This window comes from Microchirus variegatus, assembly GCF_963457635.1.
Source record: "Microchirus variegatus genome assembly, chromosome: 13".
NCBI classification, from domain to species: domain Eukaryota; kingdom Metazoa; phylum Chordata; class Actinopteri; order Pleuronectiformes; family Soleidae; genus Microchirus; species Microchirus variegatus.
This window is the reverse complement of record NC_139814.1, coordinates 22,349,801-22,367,866: the sequence shown is the minus strand read 5'-3', so window position 1 is coordinate 22,367,866 and position 18,066 is coordinate 22,349,801. Positions and strand designations below refer to the sequence as shown.

At 40.5% G+C, this 18,066-nt stretch overlaps 1 protein-coding gene across 1 annotated transcript; it reads right to left on the bottom strand.

Moving 5' to 3' along the window:
• Positions 1 to 2,511: 2,511 nt before the first annotated feature.
• Positions 2,512 to 17,365, bottom strand: meox2b (mesenchyme homeobox 2b). The gene is made up of 3 exons (XM_083899778.1): positions 16,674 to 17,365; positions 9,699 to 9,871; positions 2,512 to 3,183 (listed from the first exon to the last, which is right to left on the bottom strand). Exons 1-3 carry the CDS (start codon positions 17,131 to 17,133, stop codon positions 2,956 to 2,958), a joined length of 861 nt encoding a protein of 286 aa, XP_083755904.1. The 5' UTR covers positions 17,134 to 17,365; the 3' UTR covers positions 2,512 to 2,955.
• Positions 17,366 to 18,066: the final 701 nt, after the last annotated feature.

The window sequence follows — 18,066 nt, the reverse complement described above, 5'->3', positions numbered from 1 at the left end:
ACTGTAAATAGCTTTTTAAAAACTATAAATGTAGTAAAAAAATACATTACACATTATAAAACAATATAAATATATAGAACAATAAAATACTGTAAATAACTGAAAAAAAAACATATATAAACTGAGTAAAAAAGATATGCATTACACTGTAAATAATCCTCTTCATTTTCCAACTTGCAGAACGATAACTTCACACAGGTTAAAGTGAGGTGGGGCCCCTTTAGGGAGGTTTCCTACTGAGATGTCATTGCAGATCGCCCATTGTTTTTTAAGGGGGACGGGGAGGCGGCTGGTCACTGCACATTTCAGTAAAAACAGCCCTCAGGCTCGGAGTGTCGGGGGCCCCCTATCGGCTAGGGGGCCCCCGTCTCCACTCCCCTACTACTGTCTGTTAGCGCTAAACCGGCCTTACAAGATCCGGGCAAACCTGATCCTCAGAATCAGAAGAAAAGAACTCCCTAAACCTAAACAACTCAGTAGAAGAAATCACAAAGGCCTACAGAGTTTTCCTCATTATATCTTTGTTCAACCTCAGCTAACTGAGGCAAAGCTAGCACCGATAACTCGATCTCCCCAAGGTCGACTCTCGGTATCAACAGAGGAAGACGCCAGAGATCTTGACCTGGCATCGCTCTCCTTCTCCCCCCTTATCTCCAAAAACTTTAGATCTACCTTACCTCTGAGATTCACTGGCAGAACGACGGAGGACGCCCAACTGTTAGCATCTCCCTGTTCATGTTTGGCATCGTCTCCGATCTCCTCGGATCTGAGCTCTGGGTCTGGATCTGGGTCTTCAATAAAGCTTCTCAACTTTATTCCAGAAACTCTATGCTTGGTCGTCTCGCCTGATAATCAAATCTACGGAGGTCTTGCGAAGTCTAGCGTTTCGTGAGAAAGACAAATTGCCCGTAGCCAGTTGATGTATTGGACGTTTGTTTTGTTTGCGTTTCAAGAAACTACATTTTTAGTTCTCTTCTAAGGTTAAAAGTGCTCCATAGTAAATGGACAGGACTGAAATGACCATTTCCAAATTCATGAACTGCTATGGAAGGCATTTTGTGGTCATGCAGCTCCCTTTATTTGGGTTGAGGACAAAGATCTGAAAGATGCCCAAGACGGCTATAAATAACCCGTGGACCGAGCTCGGAGGATATTCCTAAGAACTTAAGGAAATACACGCACCGAAAGAAAACACTGGGTACAAATCCGAGACCACAAGTCAGATTTGAGATGCATCTGAAGGGACTGGAAAGCCACAGAGCGGCTGCAGGCCTGCGCTGAATCCAGTGAATGAATCACCAGCTGTTTTTGCAAGTCGGAGGCTGCAGCTTTCGCCTTGGCCAAAGACACTGCTTCATGAATTAGAATGCGCGCTCACATGCTGTGGATGACACAGGAACATCTTTCCTGAGGAAGCGCAGCCATGGGGCGGATTCTGCTCATTCAAAGCCTGCTGCAACTTTGCGTGATTCTGCGAGGATTCACCTCCTCCCGTCCACATGGTGGTGCACTGTTGTTTTGGCGACAGAAAATAAATGACAACTAGAGGATAAAGAGAAGAGAAGCTTTTTGAAGTAGAAGTGTGGAAGGTGCTGACCCAAGAGTGGGGTCGCTAAAGTGGATGATTCTCGTATTAGATTTTTTACGACAGATTCACTTCCTGAAGCAACCGTCCCATTTATCAACAAGGACTACACTGGATGTGCCCCCTTGTGGCCGGGGGTCAGTTTAGAGTATCCAAATGAACAATGGGGAATGGGTACCTTGCTCAGGGGGTAGCCCAGCCCTAAACCTGGCGGCAGGGCCGGACCAAGGCATAAGCGAACTAAGCCGCTGCTTATGGCCCCGTGACCACTAGAGGGCCCCCAAGAGCAATTAACTAAAAAAAAACTACATAAAGGTTTGGATTGCTGTAGTTTATTTAGAATTTTTCCCATTTTTCCCAAAGCTTTTTTTTTTAATAGTTTTTCAGACCTTAATATCTTAATATTTTATTTATAAACCGTTTGGTTTTATGTATTGATTCCCTGTGTCGCCAGTAGGGGGAGTTGCTGATTTTTGCCAAATATTAATTGAAAGATTTTTCTGTAAGTTGAAGCAAATCTGGCGTCTGCTTCCATGCAACAAAAGGTTCTCACATTTAGTTTTACAAGTGTATTTGTATTCGTGACAGAGTAGAATAAGTAGAATAGCTTTAGTATAGTAGGTGTGTGAATGATCAATAGTTATTAGTATTGGCAGTAACAGAGGGCCCCAAAATCAAATTTTGCTTAGGGCCCCATGGAGGCTTGGGCCGGTTCCCTTTCCACTCCTTTGGGCCGCCCCACATTCCCAAATTCAGAATCAAATTGGCAGAGCCGCACAGTGTCTGGTAGTAAGCAGGGCCAGAGTTTAAATGTGTTTTCAGGCAGTTTCCAGTTGCTTGTTTACATACAAAAACAAAACACCTAAAAACCATTGTTTCATTTTGTCTGGTTTATTTTATTTTTTAATAAATCCAGGGTTTTTTTTCCAAGTAAAAAGCATGTAAACTTTCCAAAAGGGAGCGCAATGAAAAACAAAAGAAAAACAATGACATTAAACACATGTTTACAGTATATTACAATGCAAAAAGTATGGGGTTAAGTGGTTACAGTCATGAGGGGAACTCTTTGATTTTGATAAATTATTGATACATTCATACAATAGAAAATGTTTGAATAGCGACCGTTCAAAGAGGCATTACAGTAGGAGTGGACTGAGAAACAAATCATCGACAGTGCAAAAACCAAAGCCCCTTCCATCAAAGCCAAGTCGTCTTGGGAATGTTCCGAGTCTCGTTTTTATTGTCCTGTCGCGAGCGCGCGCTCACAACAACATGTATATCCATATGTCGCCAATGCTTCCTTTGTTTCTGCCTCGTCCAACAAAAGAAGAAGAAGAAAAGTCGTGGGAGGGGTCGGGAGGAGGAGGAGGTCATAGGGGGAGGTGCTCCGAGCTCTGGTCGCTGTCGTGACTGTCCTCTTCGGTCACGAGTCTCGGCGAACCGGTCAAGCACTGGAGTTCAACTACACCGGACAACTCGGACGGCAGCAGCCGCCCCTTTTTCACGTTGGCCAGTTCTTTCTCCCGCGCTGCTGCCCCCTGCTGGCCTCCCTTCACGCGCTTCCACTTCATCCTCCGGTTCTGGAACCACACCTTCACCTATGAGGAAGCACAAACCAGTTTAGACGCGACTCTGAGGGTTCCTCATAGGCAGGGAAAGTCACAGCTCCTGCTTTACGGTCTCTTTTATGACCGTACTTTATATTTTATGTTTATTAAAATAAAGGAATGGCTGAGGCGCTCGTTCTTTCCCAGCACTGACACTGATATCACCACCGTGAGTATCTACCGATACCTATATTAGTCCAATACAGATGTTTTATACATGAGTTTGGTTTGTCCATTCTGTGCTAGTGAGGACACGTGACATGGTGGACGCCATTCAGAAGGACCTGCTCCTGAAGTAGTCACAGAGGGCTCATTCCATGGTAACAAAATCGTTAAAAAAACAACTTATATTCGGGTGATATATGAAAGAATCATAAATATTAGATTCCGTTTCTGGACTTTAAATGTTTGAGCATGAGATGAAGATATAGGTAAGCGGCATTTGATGCGACAGTCTCCTGCCAATTTCTTTATTAGCAATAAACGTGTAATGGCTTGTTAATGGTCTCAGAATCCAGAATTAACGCTCCCATGCACAGATTTATTGGACTACCATAGTGGACATTTGGAGACACGGGCCAACGTGAGTGGGAGTGATGAGGGATCAGGCTCCAGACAGGAAGAGCTAAATCCTGGGTGAGTTGTTCTGGCTGTCGGCTGAGCCAATGCACAAATTAGTTCTGGCCAAAAGACCTCTGCATGCACTGTGCGTACGGGGGTGGTGAAAGTGTGGGGTTGTTGTTGGACAGAGGTGCTGGACGGGAGCAAGGTAAATGTGAGCGCCAAAGATTTATACATACTGTACATAGCAGCGTTCCAAGAAGCTAATCTTCCCTGCAGACAGGAAGTAACAAATCTTAAGATAAAGCTTTGCATTTGATTTTTTTTTTTTTTTTTGCACATCCGTCAGGGCTGAGTACAGTATAGTTTATTAAAGAGTCACATGGTAGTCTGACTTAAACCAGACTTTTTTTGAAATACATTCTTTTCCAACTGAAATTGTACTGAATTGAATTTCTCAAAGTCAGACTAATGGCGCGTTTCCACCGGCTCAACTTGCGATAGTACCTGGCCGTCACAGGAAGAGACGTCCGACTCAAGAATCAAGCCGAACAATCCTAGAAAACGTGGGTTAATCGTCCAACAATTACCAGCGAAATGTCTAAAATCTCAATATTTAACAGAGAAGTCTGTTGTATTGAGCGACAGCACTACACTTTTAGAAATATAAGTGCTAAGTCGAACCATATAAGGTTCTTCAGCTTGTCCTCAGAACCCTTTTTGGCTTCAGGTAGAACCTTTTTATAAAGGTTCCACCTGGAACTCTTTTGGAGGGTTCTACCAAGAACCCTTTTAAAACTCTTTATTCAGGAAATTGGTTTTTAAAGGGTTCTCTGGATCAAAATGGTTCTTACTGGAACCATTAGTGTTACCAAGAACCCTTGAAAAACACTTTCTTTCAGGACAGGGTTTTTCAGAAGCAAATGGTTCCAGGTAGAACCTCAGCCCTTGTAGAAGAACACTTTTGGAACCCTTATTTCTAAGAGTGTAGTGATCGCAAACCCTGCCACTGTATTTCAGTCCGATGACTAAAATACTTTTATTTAACTGATTCTAATGATTCAGCTACACCGAAAAACAACAAAAACGAAATCACGGCAGTTTCATGCAGCCGTAGGTGGAAACAAGGGCTTTAAATACACAGATAGTCATGTACTGTATGAGTCAAATAACTATAGTATGTATGTCTAACTCTGCACATGCACCACAGTTCCTGCTATGACGTGACTTTAACTGGATATAATAGACGAAGACAATAGTGAAGAAAACATGGTGAAATCAAGGCCGGTGTATTTTTGGACGAAGGACAAGATTAAAGAATTAAATATTTCAAAGTTAATGGAGCCTTTCGCTCTCTGTCAGCTGAGATTATCTGCAGCCAACCCTGTTTGGTTTGGTTGAAACCAGTTTGTAAGGGTAAAAAAAATAAAAAAATAAAAGCCACACACAGCTGGACCTAATGGCACAAAATGATGGCTTTGTTCCATTTAAGTGTCCACGCGGGAGTCATAGGATCGCAGCGCGTCCCACACTTCACTTCACAACGTTCTGACTCTGCATGAGCTGTCAGTTCGCAGTACATGAGCGACTGGCGATCGTACGCCTCCCAATCTCCGACTGGTGCGTCTCTCTTTTTGAAAAGCTAAATTATTCTTGTTTTAGCTCAAAGTCACGGACGGGGCCAGATTTCCCCAAGAGAGTAAACAGAGCCTGTGGAGCATGTGTTAAGTTTTCTCCGAGTTCAATTTCTTTACATTATGCTAAAAGGTTATTATGGAATTATTGATCAATAATGCCACAGCTTTAATGGAGGCTAATGGTTAAGCTGGAAGACATTAATGAATCTGTGAAGTGAATGTGGTACACCTTGGGAAATGGTCAGCATTATGAGTAGCTCGTTCCACTATGCTATGCAAATTCTAACACTATTTATTGAAGAATATAGGCTGTTTATGGTTGTTGAGAAAGTCATTGCAGTTCGATGTGTCTGTGTAGATGACACATAATTCCCTCCACTTTCCAGAAATGTGGCGAAGCACTTTTTCACAACCAGCGTTTCTCACAACTGTTTCCAAACACTTCCACGGCCCCTAAATGAACAACAGCAGCGGGCCGAGCTGTCGTCCACATCCACAGCACTAAGCGCTAACGTCCAACAAATGTTTCTTCATAAGCTTTAAGAAAACTGTGAGGAAAAAAAAAATGGGAATAAGGGGAAATGTGGACTGAGAGTGACACACAGGCAGCAGCACACAATCATTTCACATCACAAGTTTGTGCGGTCAGGAATCGATATGTCCAGCCCAGTCGCTCAAGAAGAACTTGTTATTTTACTCCTTGCATTTGTACATTCTGCACACGATCAAATGTTTAAATGTGATGTTTAGGTTTCATGTGTGCCAATTCCTAATTACCAAAGTGACGTAGTTCAGGAATCTGAGGCTAAATTCTCACCAGGAGAGGGAGGAGGGTAGTGGTGGTGCAGTGGAACTTAGCACGGCATCCGTGAAATGACCGCCAAGCAGTAGACCACAGTTTGAAACCCATTCTGAGACTAAACATTGGAAGATTTGTTACAGATTGTTGTGGCATTATAAGGATATTCCAGTGTGTTCTTATAAAGGATGAGGATGTTGACACCGTGAGGAGAATAAAAACCCAAAGCTCTTTCTCGCTCGAACCAGGTATTTTCCCCATTTCTTGGACCGTTCTCTGTAAACCCTCGAGATGATTGTGAGTGGAAATCCCAGTAGATGAGCAGGTTGTGAAATACACACACACCAGCACATCTGGCATGAACGACCATGCCACGTTTAAGTCCCTTAAATCATCTTTCCCACTCCATTCTCATGCTCAGTTTGAACTTCAGCAGGTTGTTTTGATCGTGTGTACATGGCTACAAGCTTTGAGATGCTTCCATGTGATTTGCCGAAATAAATATTTGTGCCAATAAGGAGCTAAACATCTTTATCTTATAGACTGGGATCAGTGCTGCACTTGATTTGCACTTGAGGAGCAAATGAAATGAAATAGATTCAAATGATTCAAAATCTCTGGCCCTAAATATGTTCCTTTCACCCCAACCGGTCGAGGCAGATGGCTGCACTTTCTCCACTGATGCCTTCAGTGCTTGTTCCATTTTGCTTGGTTTATTTTCTCTTAATATTGTAGAAAGAGCCTTGAGATAATGTATGTTGTGATTTGGCACTTGGAATTGGAAACAACAAAGTTAGCCTAGCTTAGCATAAAGACTGGATATCATGCTCTGTCGATGAAAGTCTCAGCGATTGAATGAAAATGTGGCATCTGTTAATTTCTCAAGTTTTAGGATTATTTAGGGATTATTTCAACCACCCTTTTTTTTAGCTAGCTTGAGTTAGCTTGCAAATTGACTCCAAACCTGGTCACTGCACTAATGAAAAGAGTGGTAACACACACACACACACACACACTTGGGAGTTGATGATGTGATTAGTCTGCAAAAATAAGCCACGAAAAAGCCAGCAGTTTTAGGTCAGAAAATGCTAACAGTCGGAGCTTATGTGCTAATGTTTGTGTCGACTGAAACTGGACTTTAAAATGCATAGTTAGTCCAGCTGAAATTGTACTAAATGAAAGGTCAAACTAACTCCCAGATAATGTGACTGGAAGTCAAATTACTACTATTTGTAGACCTGCACTCGGACTAAAGTTGGACTAAACGAATCTCCTGGTTTGTTGAACTGAGGAGGAAACATCAGCTCAAAGAAGTGCTGACCTGATGCTAACAAGCTGAAAGTATTGTATTCATCAATACTGGGACAAGGAAAGTAGTTTCAAATGAACAACAAGCTGGTTCCTAGTCGTGAAAAATCTAAACTACCACAAGCTGGAGTGCACCTTTTGGAGCTCGATTATAGCACGATTCTGTTATTACCTCCAACATGGAGGTTCTCACGTGTGTTTTTGGCCACATTTGTCTGGTCATTTGTCTGATTGTGAGCAGCATAACTCAAAAACATTGGATTTTGATTAAATTTCCTGTGGATGTAGGTTATGGCCCATGGGGGGGGGGCAAAAAAAAGAAGTAGATTTTGGTGGTGATGTAGGAAACTGAGCTGCACTTGATTATTATTGCTTCCTTTGGTTTTAAGGTAAAATATCTGCATCGTTTTACAGCTATTTTTCATCGTCATGAAACTCATAACTTGGTTCTGAATGCAAGCGAGTGAGCGCTTGGTGCTCTGAAATCCCTATATGCTTCTCTCAACTTACAACTGCAGCAAAAAAAAAAAAAAAAAAAAAATTGATTGGTGATGAAAGGCGACTTCAACACTGTGCACATATAAGGAGCACTAACAGAACACAGACTGCTGCTGGCAACACAAAGGACTGTTTTTACTTCTCCAAACCAAATACAACATGTAAAAAGCACAGCGGGGAGGTTTTGTGTGTGTGTGTGTGTGTGTGTGTGTGTGTGTGTGTGTGTGTGTGTGTGTGTGTGTGTGTGTGTGTGTGTGTGTGTGTGTGTGTGTGTGTGTGTGTGTGTGTGTGTGTGTAAACCTTTGATGGATGACAGTTTTCCACAGCTCTTCATGCTAAACTAATTAACTCACAGTCCATATCTTTAACTGGCACGCGGATGAAACTAACTAAGACGGCTCAATCCGCAGAGTTGGTGAAAAAACAAAGACAGAGAAGGTTTTTTCCTACTCATTTAACCTCCATCTTTCCCTGCATGATTTCCACCGTCGGCCATAACAGGTCCATGAAACTCTCTTGCAGCGTCCATGTTTCCATACGTCGTCTGCCAGACTCGGTCCATCATCTCAGCTCAACTTCCATCTATATTATGCAAGGAATTATGTCGCTTTTCGACTGGATTAAAATGCGTTTAATATATTAAACCTATTTCAAATTCAGAGGCGAGTGTGCTTTTTGCACTTCCTTGTGTAAAATGTATGTACGTAGTGCTATTATACTATTATTTTACTGAAAGCTGATTTGATCCACTCGCCAAATAAAATCTATGCCTTTTTAAGACTATGATATTTAAAAACATACAATTGCCACTTTATCTTGATTTATTTGTGCCACTTTGTCAACCGCTCATTCTCCACACCAAAGTCCATTGAGAAAATCAGTGATTTTTACACCGTGGCACAGAGGAGTTGTTGATCCACCGTTGCCTCCATAAGTGATTTCAAAAGTGTCATTTTGTGACATAAGTGTTTCATTTACTTTGGTTTGATTTATTTAAGTTACACAAACTTACCAAATAAGGCAGCGATTGACCAGCAGCTCCTGTGTCCAAGTGAGATAAAAACACTGATTTTCTCAATGGGCTTTGGTGTGGGAGAGTGAGCAGTTTAAAACTTTAGTTTAATGGTTCTTAACCCTAGAACACCATTGCCGGGTGCAAATAAATGTATGAGATTTTCATGAAAACCAAGTTTTCTTCTGCATTTTTTTTTTTTGCAATTTTTTGTTCCCAAATTCCTAATTTTCCAGTTATTTTGGAGCATTTTCATATGGTAAAATAAAGCAGGAATTACTATCACTTAAGTGGACAAAATGTTCTTTTACTAAACACAATCTTTATAATCTTTATCAGATCCCATATTATAAAAGTAGAAGTGTACATTTCTTGTTGTCAAGACCAGGCCGTGGAGTAGCAGTGGTGATTTATGAAGAGTAAATCCTTTGCTATCTGCTTAAATGATATAATCCTCCAGTGTCAAAACTACGACTCTGAAGTGTTTGTCAGGAAGATCCATCGACTAAAGCGAGGCGATGTAAGTCATAGCTCACTTAATCCTGCTTTAACAGTAAGGAGGACGTTCGCCTGTAAGATTTTTGACGTCTATTTACTGTACATCACTGTCCCCCTCTTCCTCCTCCTCCTCCTCCTCCTCCTCCCTCTTTTACAGTGAGTTACACTCATTCAGCAGCCAGGTATACCGTACTTGTCGTTCCGTGAGGTCGAGGTTGACAGCTATTTCGTAGCGTCTCAGTCTGGTCAAATAGTTGTGGTGAGCGAACTCGGACTCCAGTTCCCGGATCTGTTCTTTTGTGAAGGCTGTGCGCTCCTTCCTGGGCTTGCCGTTCATGTCTGACTTATAACTCCTGTCTTGGGACTCTGAAATGAAAAACAGAACATTTTCCAGCCACAGTTGAGTCTCAAAAACAGAGGGGGTGAGTGGGTGGGTGGGTGGTGGTGGGGGAGAAGAAGAAGAAGGAGAAGGAGAAGGAGAAGGGGAGGGAGAGGGTTTAAAAAATTGGGAGGTCAAGAAAGAACAAAAATAGGGGGGTTGACAGAAATTAGGGGGTTGGTGACGTTGATAAATTGCAGGGACTGGTCTGAAAATGAAAAAAAAATAAAAAGCCTAGGAGAGCCAATTACCTTTTATTGCAAAGGAATCAATGTTCTACACGGTGGTGTTTAACCTAAGCAGGGTTCACACAGCTCCAGTTACTGTTATCAGCCACAATATTGTACACACACTCAGGTTTGCGTTGTTTCCATTCATTTAGAAACCAAAAACTTCCCTTTAACCATCACCGGTTAATGCGTAACCCAATAACCACAGTTTCACATCTTAATCCATGACTTTAACCAGACAAAAAAAAAAAAAAAAAGGTTCTGCCTCATTAGGTCCAGACTCTGGTCTCCATGAGGACGAGCGGTCCTGACAAAGTCAGTGTTAATATCAGGAAAAGTCCTAAAGAGGCAACAGAAACACAACGTTTGATGTCGCGCTGTGATTCATTTGTGTAGTTTAAAGCCGAAAGTATGAAATTATAGCCCGGTTTCAGATTAATGGACAAAATGTAAAATCTTGTTATAATGGATATAAATGAGTTTGTAATTTCTGATCATTAATTATAATTATGTGTTGAGCCAACATTATTATTGGTTATTGATATCTAGGAGAACTGTAAACCATCACTGGCCTTCACCTTATTAGATTTTGTACCATTTTAATGTCATCGCTGTTTATTGTGTTTCATGTCGCTATTGTACTTTTAACCTTGTAAATCACTTTAAAATACATTTAAAGGCGCCATATGTAAGAATGTGGCCTAAAACGGTTACTACATTCAAATTTAAAATACCGAGGTCTTTTAGGTTTCGTTTTTTTGACATAACTGGCAACCCGTGGTTGCTCGGCAGCTGAGACTCTACTGACTGCAATGATCGGTAGACGGCGGTAGGTGGTGCCACATGACGCCAAAACACAATTTCAAAACATAAACATGATTTGCAGTCTGCAAAATATTTTTTTTAATGCAAATATTTTGTCTGTACTGTTGTTGTTGGTGAGTTCAGTTTGTTATATGAACATTATTCCTGAGTCTCTGTGACATATTAGGAGGATTTTATGGCCAGTTGCTTTAGATTTATTACATAATGCACCTTTAAATGATCTAAACTGTCAAATTTGTATGTTCTTTAAGAAATTCTGAGCCAAACTTTCACGTTCCTGGACATGTTTGATTGCATCGTGTCCTCAGGACAGATCAGAGTTCAGTTTGCTTTGTTTATTTTTACACTAATCAGCATCTAAAAGTCAATTTAATCTGCAGCCACCATCACAATATAAACACTAATCACTTTAGGGTTTATTTTTCTAAAGCAGGGGTTCTCAAAGTTTTGATACCTGAGGGCCAATTTAGGAACCCAACATTGGACTGAGGGCAGGAAAAAAAAGAAAAAAAACTGAAAGAAATCCCTTTTGTAATAACTATGGCGTCCAAAATGTGACAATTTTTTTTTTTTTTTTTATTTTTTGTCCAAAATTTGACAAAAACGTCATACTATACTATGTCGTTCAAAATGTTACAATTTTTGGTCCAAAATTTGACAAAAACGTTGTACAATACTATGTCGTCCCAAATTTGACAATTATTTTCAAAAAATATTTCGGTCCAAAATTTGACAAAAACGTTGTACAATACTGTCGTCCCAAATTAGATTTTTTTTTTTTCAAAAAAAAATTTGGTCCATAATTTGACAAAAATGACATATATGCTGTCCCAAATTTGACTTTTTTTTTCAAAAAAAAAATTCGGTCCAAAATTTGACAAAAACGTTGTACAATACTATGTCGTCCCAAATTAAAAAAAAAAAATTTCAAAACAAAATTTGGTCCATAATTTGACAAAAATAACATATGTGCTGTCCCAAATTTGACTTTTTTTTTTCAAAAAAAAATTTTCGTCCAAAATTTGACAAAAATTACATATATGCCGTCCCAAATTTAAAAAAAAATTTCGGTCCAAAATTTGACAAAAACGTCATACTATACTGTGTCACTCTGTCATCCGAAATTTGATGACATAGTAAATACAGTTGTACAGTTTACACTTATTGGTCTGTATCCAGTAATGTCCAATAAACATTTAACAAGCTTAGTAGCTCCTGGATTAAAACTATCAATGGTAATTCATTGCAGGCCGCCAGAAATGTTTCTGTGGGCCGCCATTGGCCCGTGGGCCGCACTTTGAGAACCAATGTTCTAAAGGGTACAACTTATTTCATGTGACAGCAGACAGGAGACGCATGTTTAACACCATGTGTGATGTATATTGTGTTTTTATCCATTTATTTGTAACCTTAACTTGACGGAAACTGTTATAATTTCCCAATTTCTACTAAAACGAGTGGTTAAAACACTTTGGTCGATATGTGCTTTTATATCTGCGGACGTGTAAATGATGTCATTTTTAGTTTCAGAACATATTCAAATGCGCTTTTAAGAGTCGCAATCACTGTCGCACTCGTTTGAAGCATCCATTTCATGCGTTTGTGGTCAGCGAGCGGTGAAAATAAACAGAGCACTCATTCATAGTTGGGACAAGAAAAAAATTCTCTGAATGTTAATTTCACTGAAGTCTGCAGTGCATCAAACCTACTGACAGGTTCACAGTGAACCAGGGGAGGGAAAAGGACGCTCTGTCCTGTATGTGAGGCAAGACACCATCATGTCCATCAGTGCATTGTGTCCAATCATTAGGATTATAGTTCTTTTTTCATGGTGTTCTGTAAATCTGTGGTGGTCTATGAAAACTTTTTTTTTTTTAGATCTACTAAATTATCATAATGTGTCATGTAGTAAAATGAATTTGAAAATTCTTGGCTTGTCTTTATCTTAACGTTGCGCTGACAAGCTCGACTTTAAATCACAGCAGCATTGAGTTAAAGGAGGAAGGCTCTTGTATTTAATCTCAAAATGACATTCTGTCATCAGAGATTATCAGAGGAAATGTTACATTGAAATAGTGGCTTCATTAAAACTTAATTACAGTCATAAATTATAAAACCGTGCAGCTTGTAGTCACACAGATCGCCAGAAGTTTGGTCAACAAGGCAAACTGCAGCCTGATATTAGCAATGTTAGCAAGCCGAGCTACCCCTAGCTAAATAAAACAAGGGCCAGTATATGTTTCGATTGTTAGAAGAACTAGCAAGGTGTTGTTTTGTCCCCATGAATGTTTCCATGTAGTAATTTTGTTAAAAATAAAAGACTTGTTATCTGAGAAACACAGCCAGTGACTTTAGTGGTTAACGTCGCGTCGTTATGCTAACACGTAGCGTGATAACAGAGCTGCTATCTGCCATTTTCAAGGCAATGAATGTTACGGCTGTCGGAAATGTAACGGAGATACAATAAAAGTATGATTTCTATAACGTTAATAGTCTTTTAGTTCATATCTTTAAGTTAAAAAACACCACGTTCAGAACCGGAGAGTAAAAGAGCTGTGGTTTAGCTAAGTGCTAATCAAGTTAGAGCGAGTTTCTGATGCTAATGGAGGGTCTTTCCGTCAAATCCAAAACAAAAGAGTGGGTTTGATGACTTTAGGACTCAATGTTCAATCATGGGGATTGTTGACTTGTTTGGTTTCCCTCTGTTTTTGCCTTTTTTTTGACGTTTTTTTTTTACTTGGAGAACTTTATCGGCAGAACGTGCAGCGAATGGCAAGTTATAGACAAAAGAAAACCAAGCAAAAGTCAACACATTGGCTCCAAATATTCCCTTTCTCACTCACAAAACTCAAAGCTAACGCACAGATGGTTGAAGAGGATGACGTCATTTGACGGCGTCACCTTGAAAAGAAATCGTCAATCCTATGGATTTAAAGTAGTGTTTGAAACACTACTTTAAATCAGTGCAGCTGACAAATAATGAAGTCATCGTTATCAGTCTTTGAACCGCCATCCCATAACTATTTATATTCCATCATCAGATCCTTTTTCAGGACACCACGTTCACGAAAACGAGAGCGAGTAAAAGCGCTGTGGTTTCTCTAAGTGCCAATGAAGTTAGAGTGAGGAAATTGGATTGGGGTTAGAGCTCCTGGCAGCGTCGATATATCCTTTAAATACGTCTGTCAGGACTCCCTCCATCCTGGCCCGGGCCCGGCGTCGAGGGAATCGGAAAGTTCTCCCCGCTTTGGCGCCCACGACGCGGCTCCTGAGCCCGAGTCGTAAGCGGAGAGCGTGAAACGACACGGACGCTTCGCCCTGCCTTTAAATCTTGCGGATATATCCTCGAGACGATCGTCGTCCCTTTCTCGCCCCCCCGGGGTTCGTGGGATGCACGTGCAGATGCAGTGCCCTAAAATTTACGCGGTGGAAGTGAACTTTTTTTTACGTCTCGATGATGTACGAGCTGCACTTTCACAATCGCCCCCGTCGCCATTTCAAATGAAATGTGTTCGGTTCGTGACCCCTGGTGCTTTGTCTGGAACGTTTGGTTTTGGGGGGGGGGAATTATTTATCGTTAAAAACACCGAAGAGTCTCATTCCAGTGTTTTTTCAGTCTCACCACAAGGTCAATTTCACATCAGAGTTTGATTTCCATCATGTATCAGCACTCTCGAGGCTCCTTGTTTTATTATTCCCTCTAAAGCTCTGTATTAAAAGATCTCATGAATAACTATGTATCTGAGATCTCATTAAAGTTTGATTTTCAAAGGAGCATTTTATGAAATGTTAATCGTAATTCCTTCTAGGTTTCGTTATTTTCATTTTAGAGCTTTTGTCCGTGAGTTTTGAGAGGGAATATTATATATATACGGGTATATATAATAATATTTACCCGTTTAAAATACTCAGTGGGTGTTTTAATGTTTTAATATTCTCATTCCAGTATTTTTCATTGTCACCACAAGTCCACTTTCACTGCGGAGTTTGATTTCCATAATGCATTAGCCGTCTCGGGGCTTTTCGTGTTATTGTTTCTCTTTAAATCTCTGTATCAAAATATACCGTAAATAACAGTGAATCTGAGATCTGTTATTAAAAAGTCGTCTTCGAAGAAACATTTAACAAAAAAATGTGTCTGAACTAAATCTCCGACCATAGAGAGTTGTCAAACTGTCCAAAGATAATTCCTCCTAAGGTTTGTTTATTTAACGTTAGACTGTTTCACCATATCTGGTGACCTTTAATCGGCTCCTTATCCACAGCCCAGCGCTCTCAGCTGTAGATCTCTGACTTTATATGTTTTATTTTAAAAAATATAATCAAACCTTATTGAACAATGGAGAACAATGGAGTGAGGATTCTAGAAGAATTCAAATCCATATTTAAAATTCTGACATTCATGACGTGACACTTTATTTTCCCCGTCATGCAAATGTGACATTGACACAGTGACGTATACGGAATTAACTTTGCACATGAAGTTAAAGTCTCATGAATTTACCAAGAGAAACTATAGATGTTTTAAGTTTTACAGGACCACTTTACAACACAGTTGCACATCTATAGACGGTCATAAATGTTTATAATTAACTAATTAATTAATTAACTGTAACACTATATAAATCATTAATAAGATGTGACTGTAATGTGTGTAAATATTTATTTCATTAGTATTAACTCATTAAGTTTTCCTATTGACAAAAGGTAATTAGTAGAGTGAAAACTAACTAATAATTGTTTGATGATTATTTATAAAGTGATAGAGATTTAATCAATAACCTTTTTATAAAGCATACAGAAGGATAATTCTATTTTAAACCTTTTGAAAAACACAATTTTATGAGTTTGACCAACACTTAATGTCATCTTTAAACACATAATTTTATTGTATTTCTGTCATTATTACCTTTTATATTTGTTTGTTTTCTTCTCATTTTATATAGTTAACGTTGCATTTTTTTGAGTTTCAGCACCATTTTTATTTTGACAGTTTCCATATTTAAAGACTTGTATGTTATATGAGCGCATCGCCTTTATTTGCATATTTATTTATTTATTTACATAGACATGACGTGACTTTTCTGACTTTTCTCCTGAGCATGTAGAGCTTTTTTTTTTATGTGGAAGGAATATATTTTGCTATAAAATAAAATTATATTGGTATCAGGTAAAGTACAGATGATTTCATAATAAATCACATTTGACATTTGTTAGAGCTGAAGCACATTTAGTCATTTAGTGACAATGAAATATGATTTCAGATTGAAGCTGTTGATTATACTAATATTGACAAATTTGGTGAAGTAAAGCAAAAATTCTCCATCATCACTGTCAACATTTTCAGACCAAATGTTACAAAAGTAATTTAGCTGCATGAGTACAACACTAAGTTTCACTAATTATGGCACAAACTCAGCTAAGAAGAAGTCTTAAAGCTAAGAAACAGACTGGCAATGATTCCTGAAATATTTCAGCAAATTTTGAGTTTTTTTTGAGAAAACCAAGAACTCGATCAACTATTTGGATTTTTAAGATGACGATATAAGACGGGTACTTCAAGGAAAAAGTGTACAGAGTGAGTAAAAAGTAAGAAAAGGATGTGAAACTGGACATTTGTTTAATTCAAGGAAAATAATATTTCTTCAAGGCAGAGGAAATTAATACTGGAGGTATTTAAACAAAGTGGAAAAACAGAAGGAAAGTAAGTTAATGATAAACTTCCTCTTCTTACCAGAGTTCTCACTCTTGTTCTTACTGCTTCTCCTGACCTGGTCCTCTGAGGACAGACTCTGCCGGCCGTACTCCCCAGAAACACACGACGACCCCGACGGGTCGCCGCTGCCCAAAGCGGGATTGGTGCCGCAGAGGTTCTGGCCCTCCGAACTCAGTTCTGAGGTCGCGGCCTCCAGCAGCGGCGGCAGGCAAACATTGTTCCGGATGTTTTGCGAGAGCATCTGTGGCGGCACAGCCCAGCTGGGTGGGTGCTGCGGGTGAGGCAGGTGGCCTCCAAACGCGCCGCCGCCATCTTCTATTCCAGAGTAGCCGCAGGGAGGCGAGGAGCTGGGTAGATCCAGGTACGAGATGTGGTCGCTGCGGCCGTGCAGGGTCAACGATGACTGGCTGATGGCTGGGTGAAGACCTTGGGACGGGGCATGGGGGCTACTTAGACAACCAAACAGAGAGTGATTCATGGTTTGGGGTGTCCTCCAAACCCCCTCTCTCTCACTCGTATCTATCAACCCAAAAACTCTCCAAACAGCAGGCAAGACAAAGAAGAGAAAGAGGGAACCAGGGATGAGAGCAGCCTGAGACCCAGCTCTCCTCTGCAGAGGTTCAGACCCTCCAGACCCTCCTCATTCCAGGAGAAACCCAGTCTGATGGAAGGTGGAAGAGATGGTGGTGTTGAAAGAAAAAGACCTCTGGTAATCCTGTGCTCAAACACACACACACACACACACAGACACACACGGTTGCCAGGCAGATGGTGGATAAACACCGAGAGGCTGAGGAGGATCTCGGATGACAGCGGCGAACGCCAGGACCACTGTGGAAGGAGTGGGCGATTCCAGGGAAGTAGTGCCGGAGAGGGAGAGACGGAGGGAGGGAGCAACCCTGGAGGAAGGAAGGGGGGGTGTTTTATACATATATGTATATATATATATGTGTACTGTATATGTGGGGGTGTAACCTGAGATGTAGGCTGGGTCACTGGCTCTGCAGCGACCGACCACATGCATGTGATCATCGTCCAAGATGCGATGCTCAATAAATCTGACCCACGTTCCTTTAGTGCTGCCTCAGGAAAAGTGGGCAATTTATTCTGGAGCCTGGAGTTGTAGGAGCTGCGCTGCATCAGAGCCAGAGAGCCGCGCTGTCACCGTCTGTTATTCTAATGACGGCGGGATGGAAGTTAAAAAAGAAAAAAAAAGTGACTCCTACTTTTTGCTTGATTTGTTGCGTTTGGTGAAATGATAGTGACGGCGATAAAACACTGGAGGCTGACAGGACTTTGAAAAGTTCACCTCCAATATTTTTTAGTAGTGTTGGAGGTTTTTACCTCAGCTTTGTTTTTACTATATGCTGCTGTGGGTTTGCCAGGTTTTTTTTTGTTTATTTACTTTTTT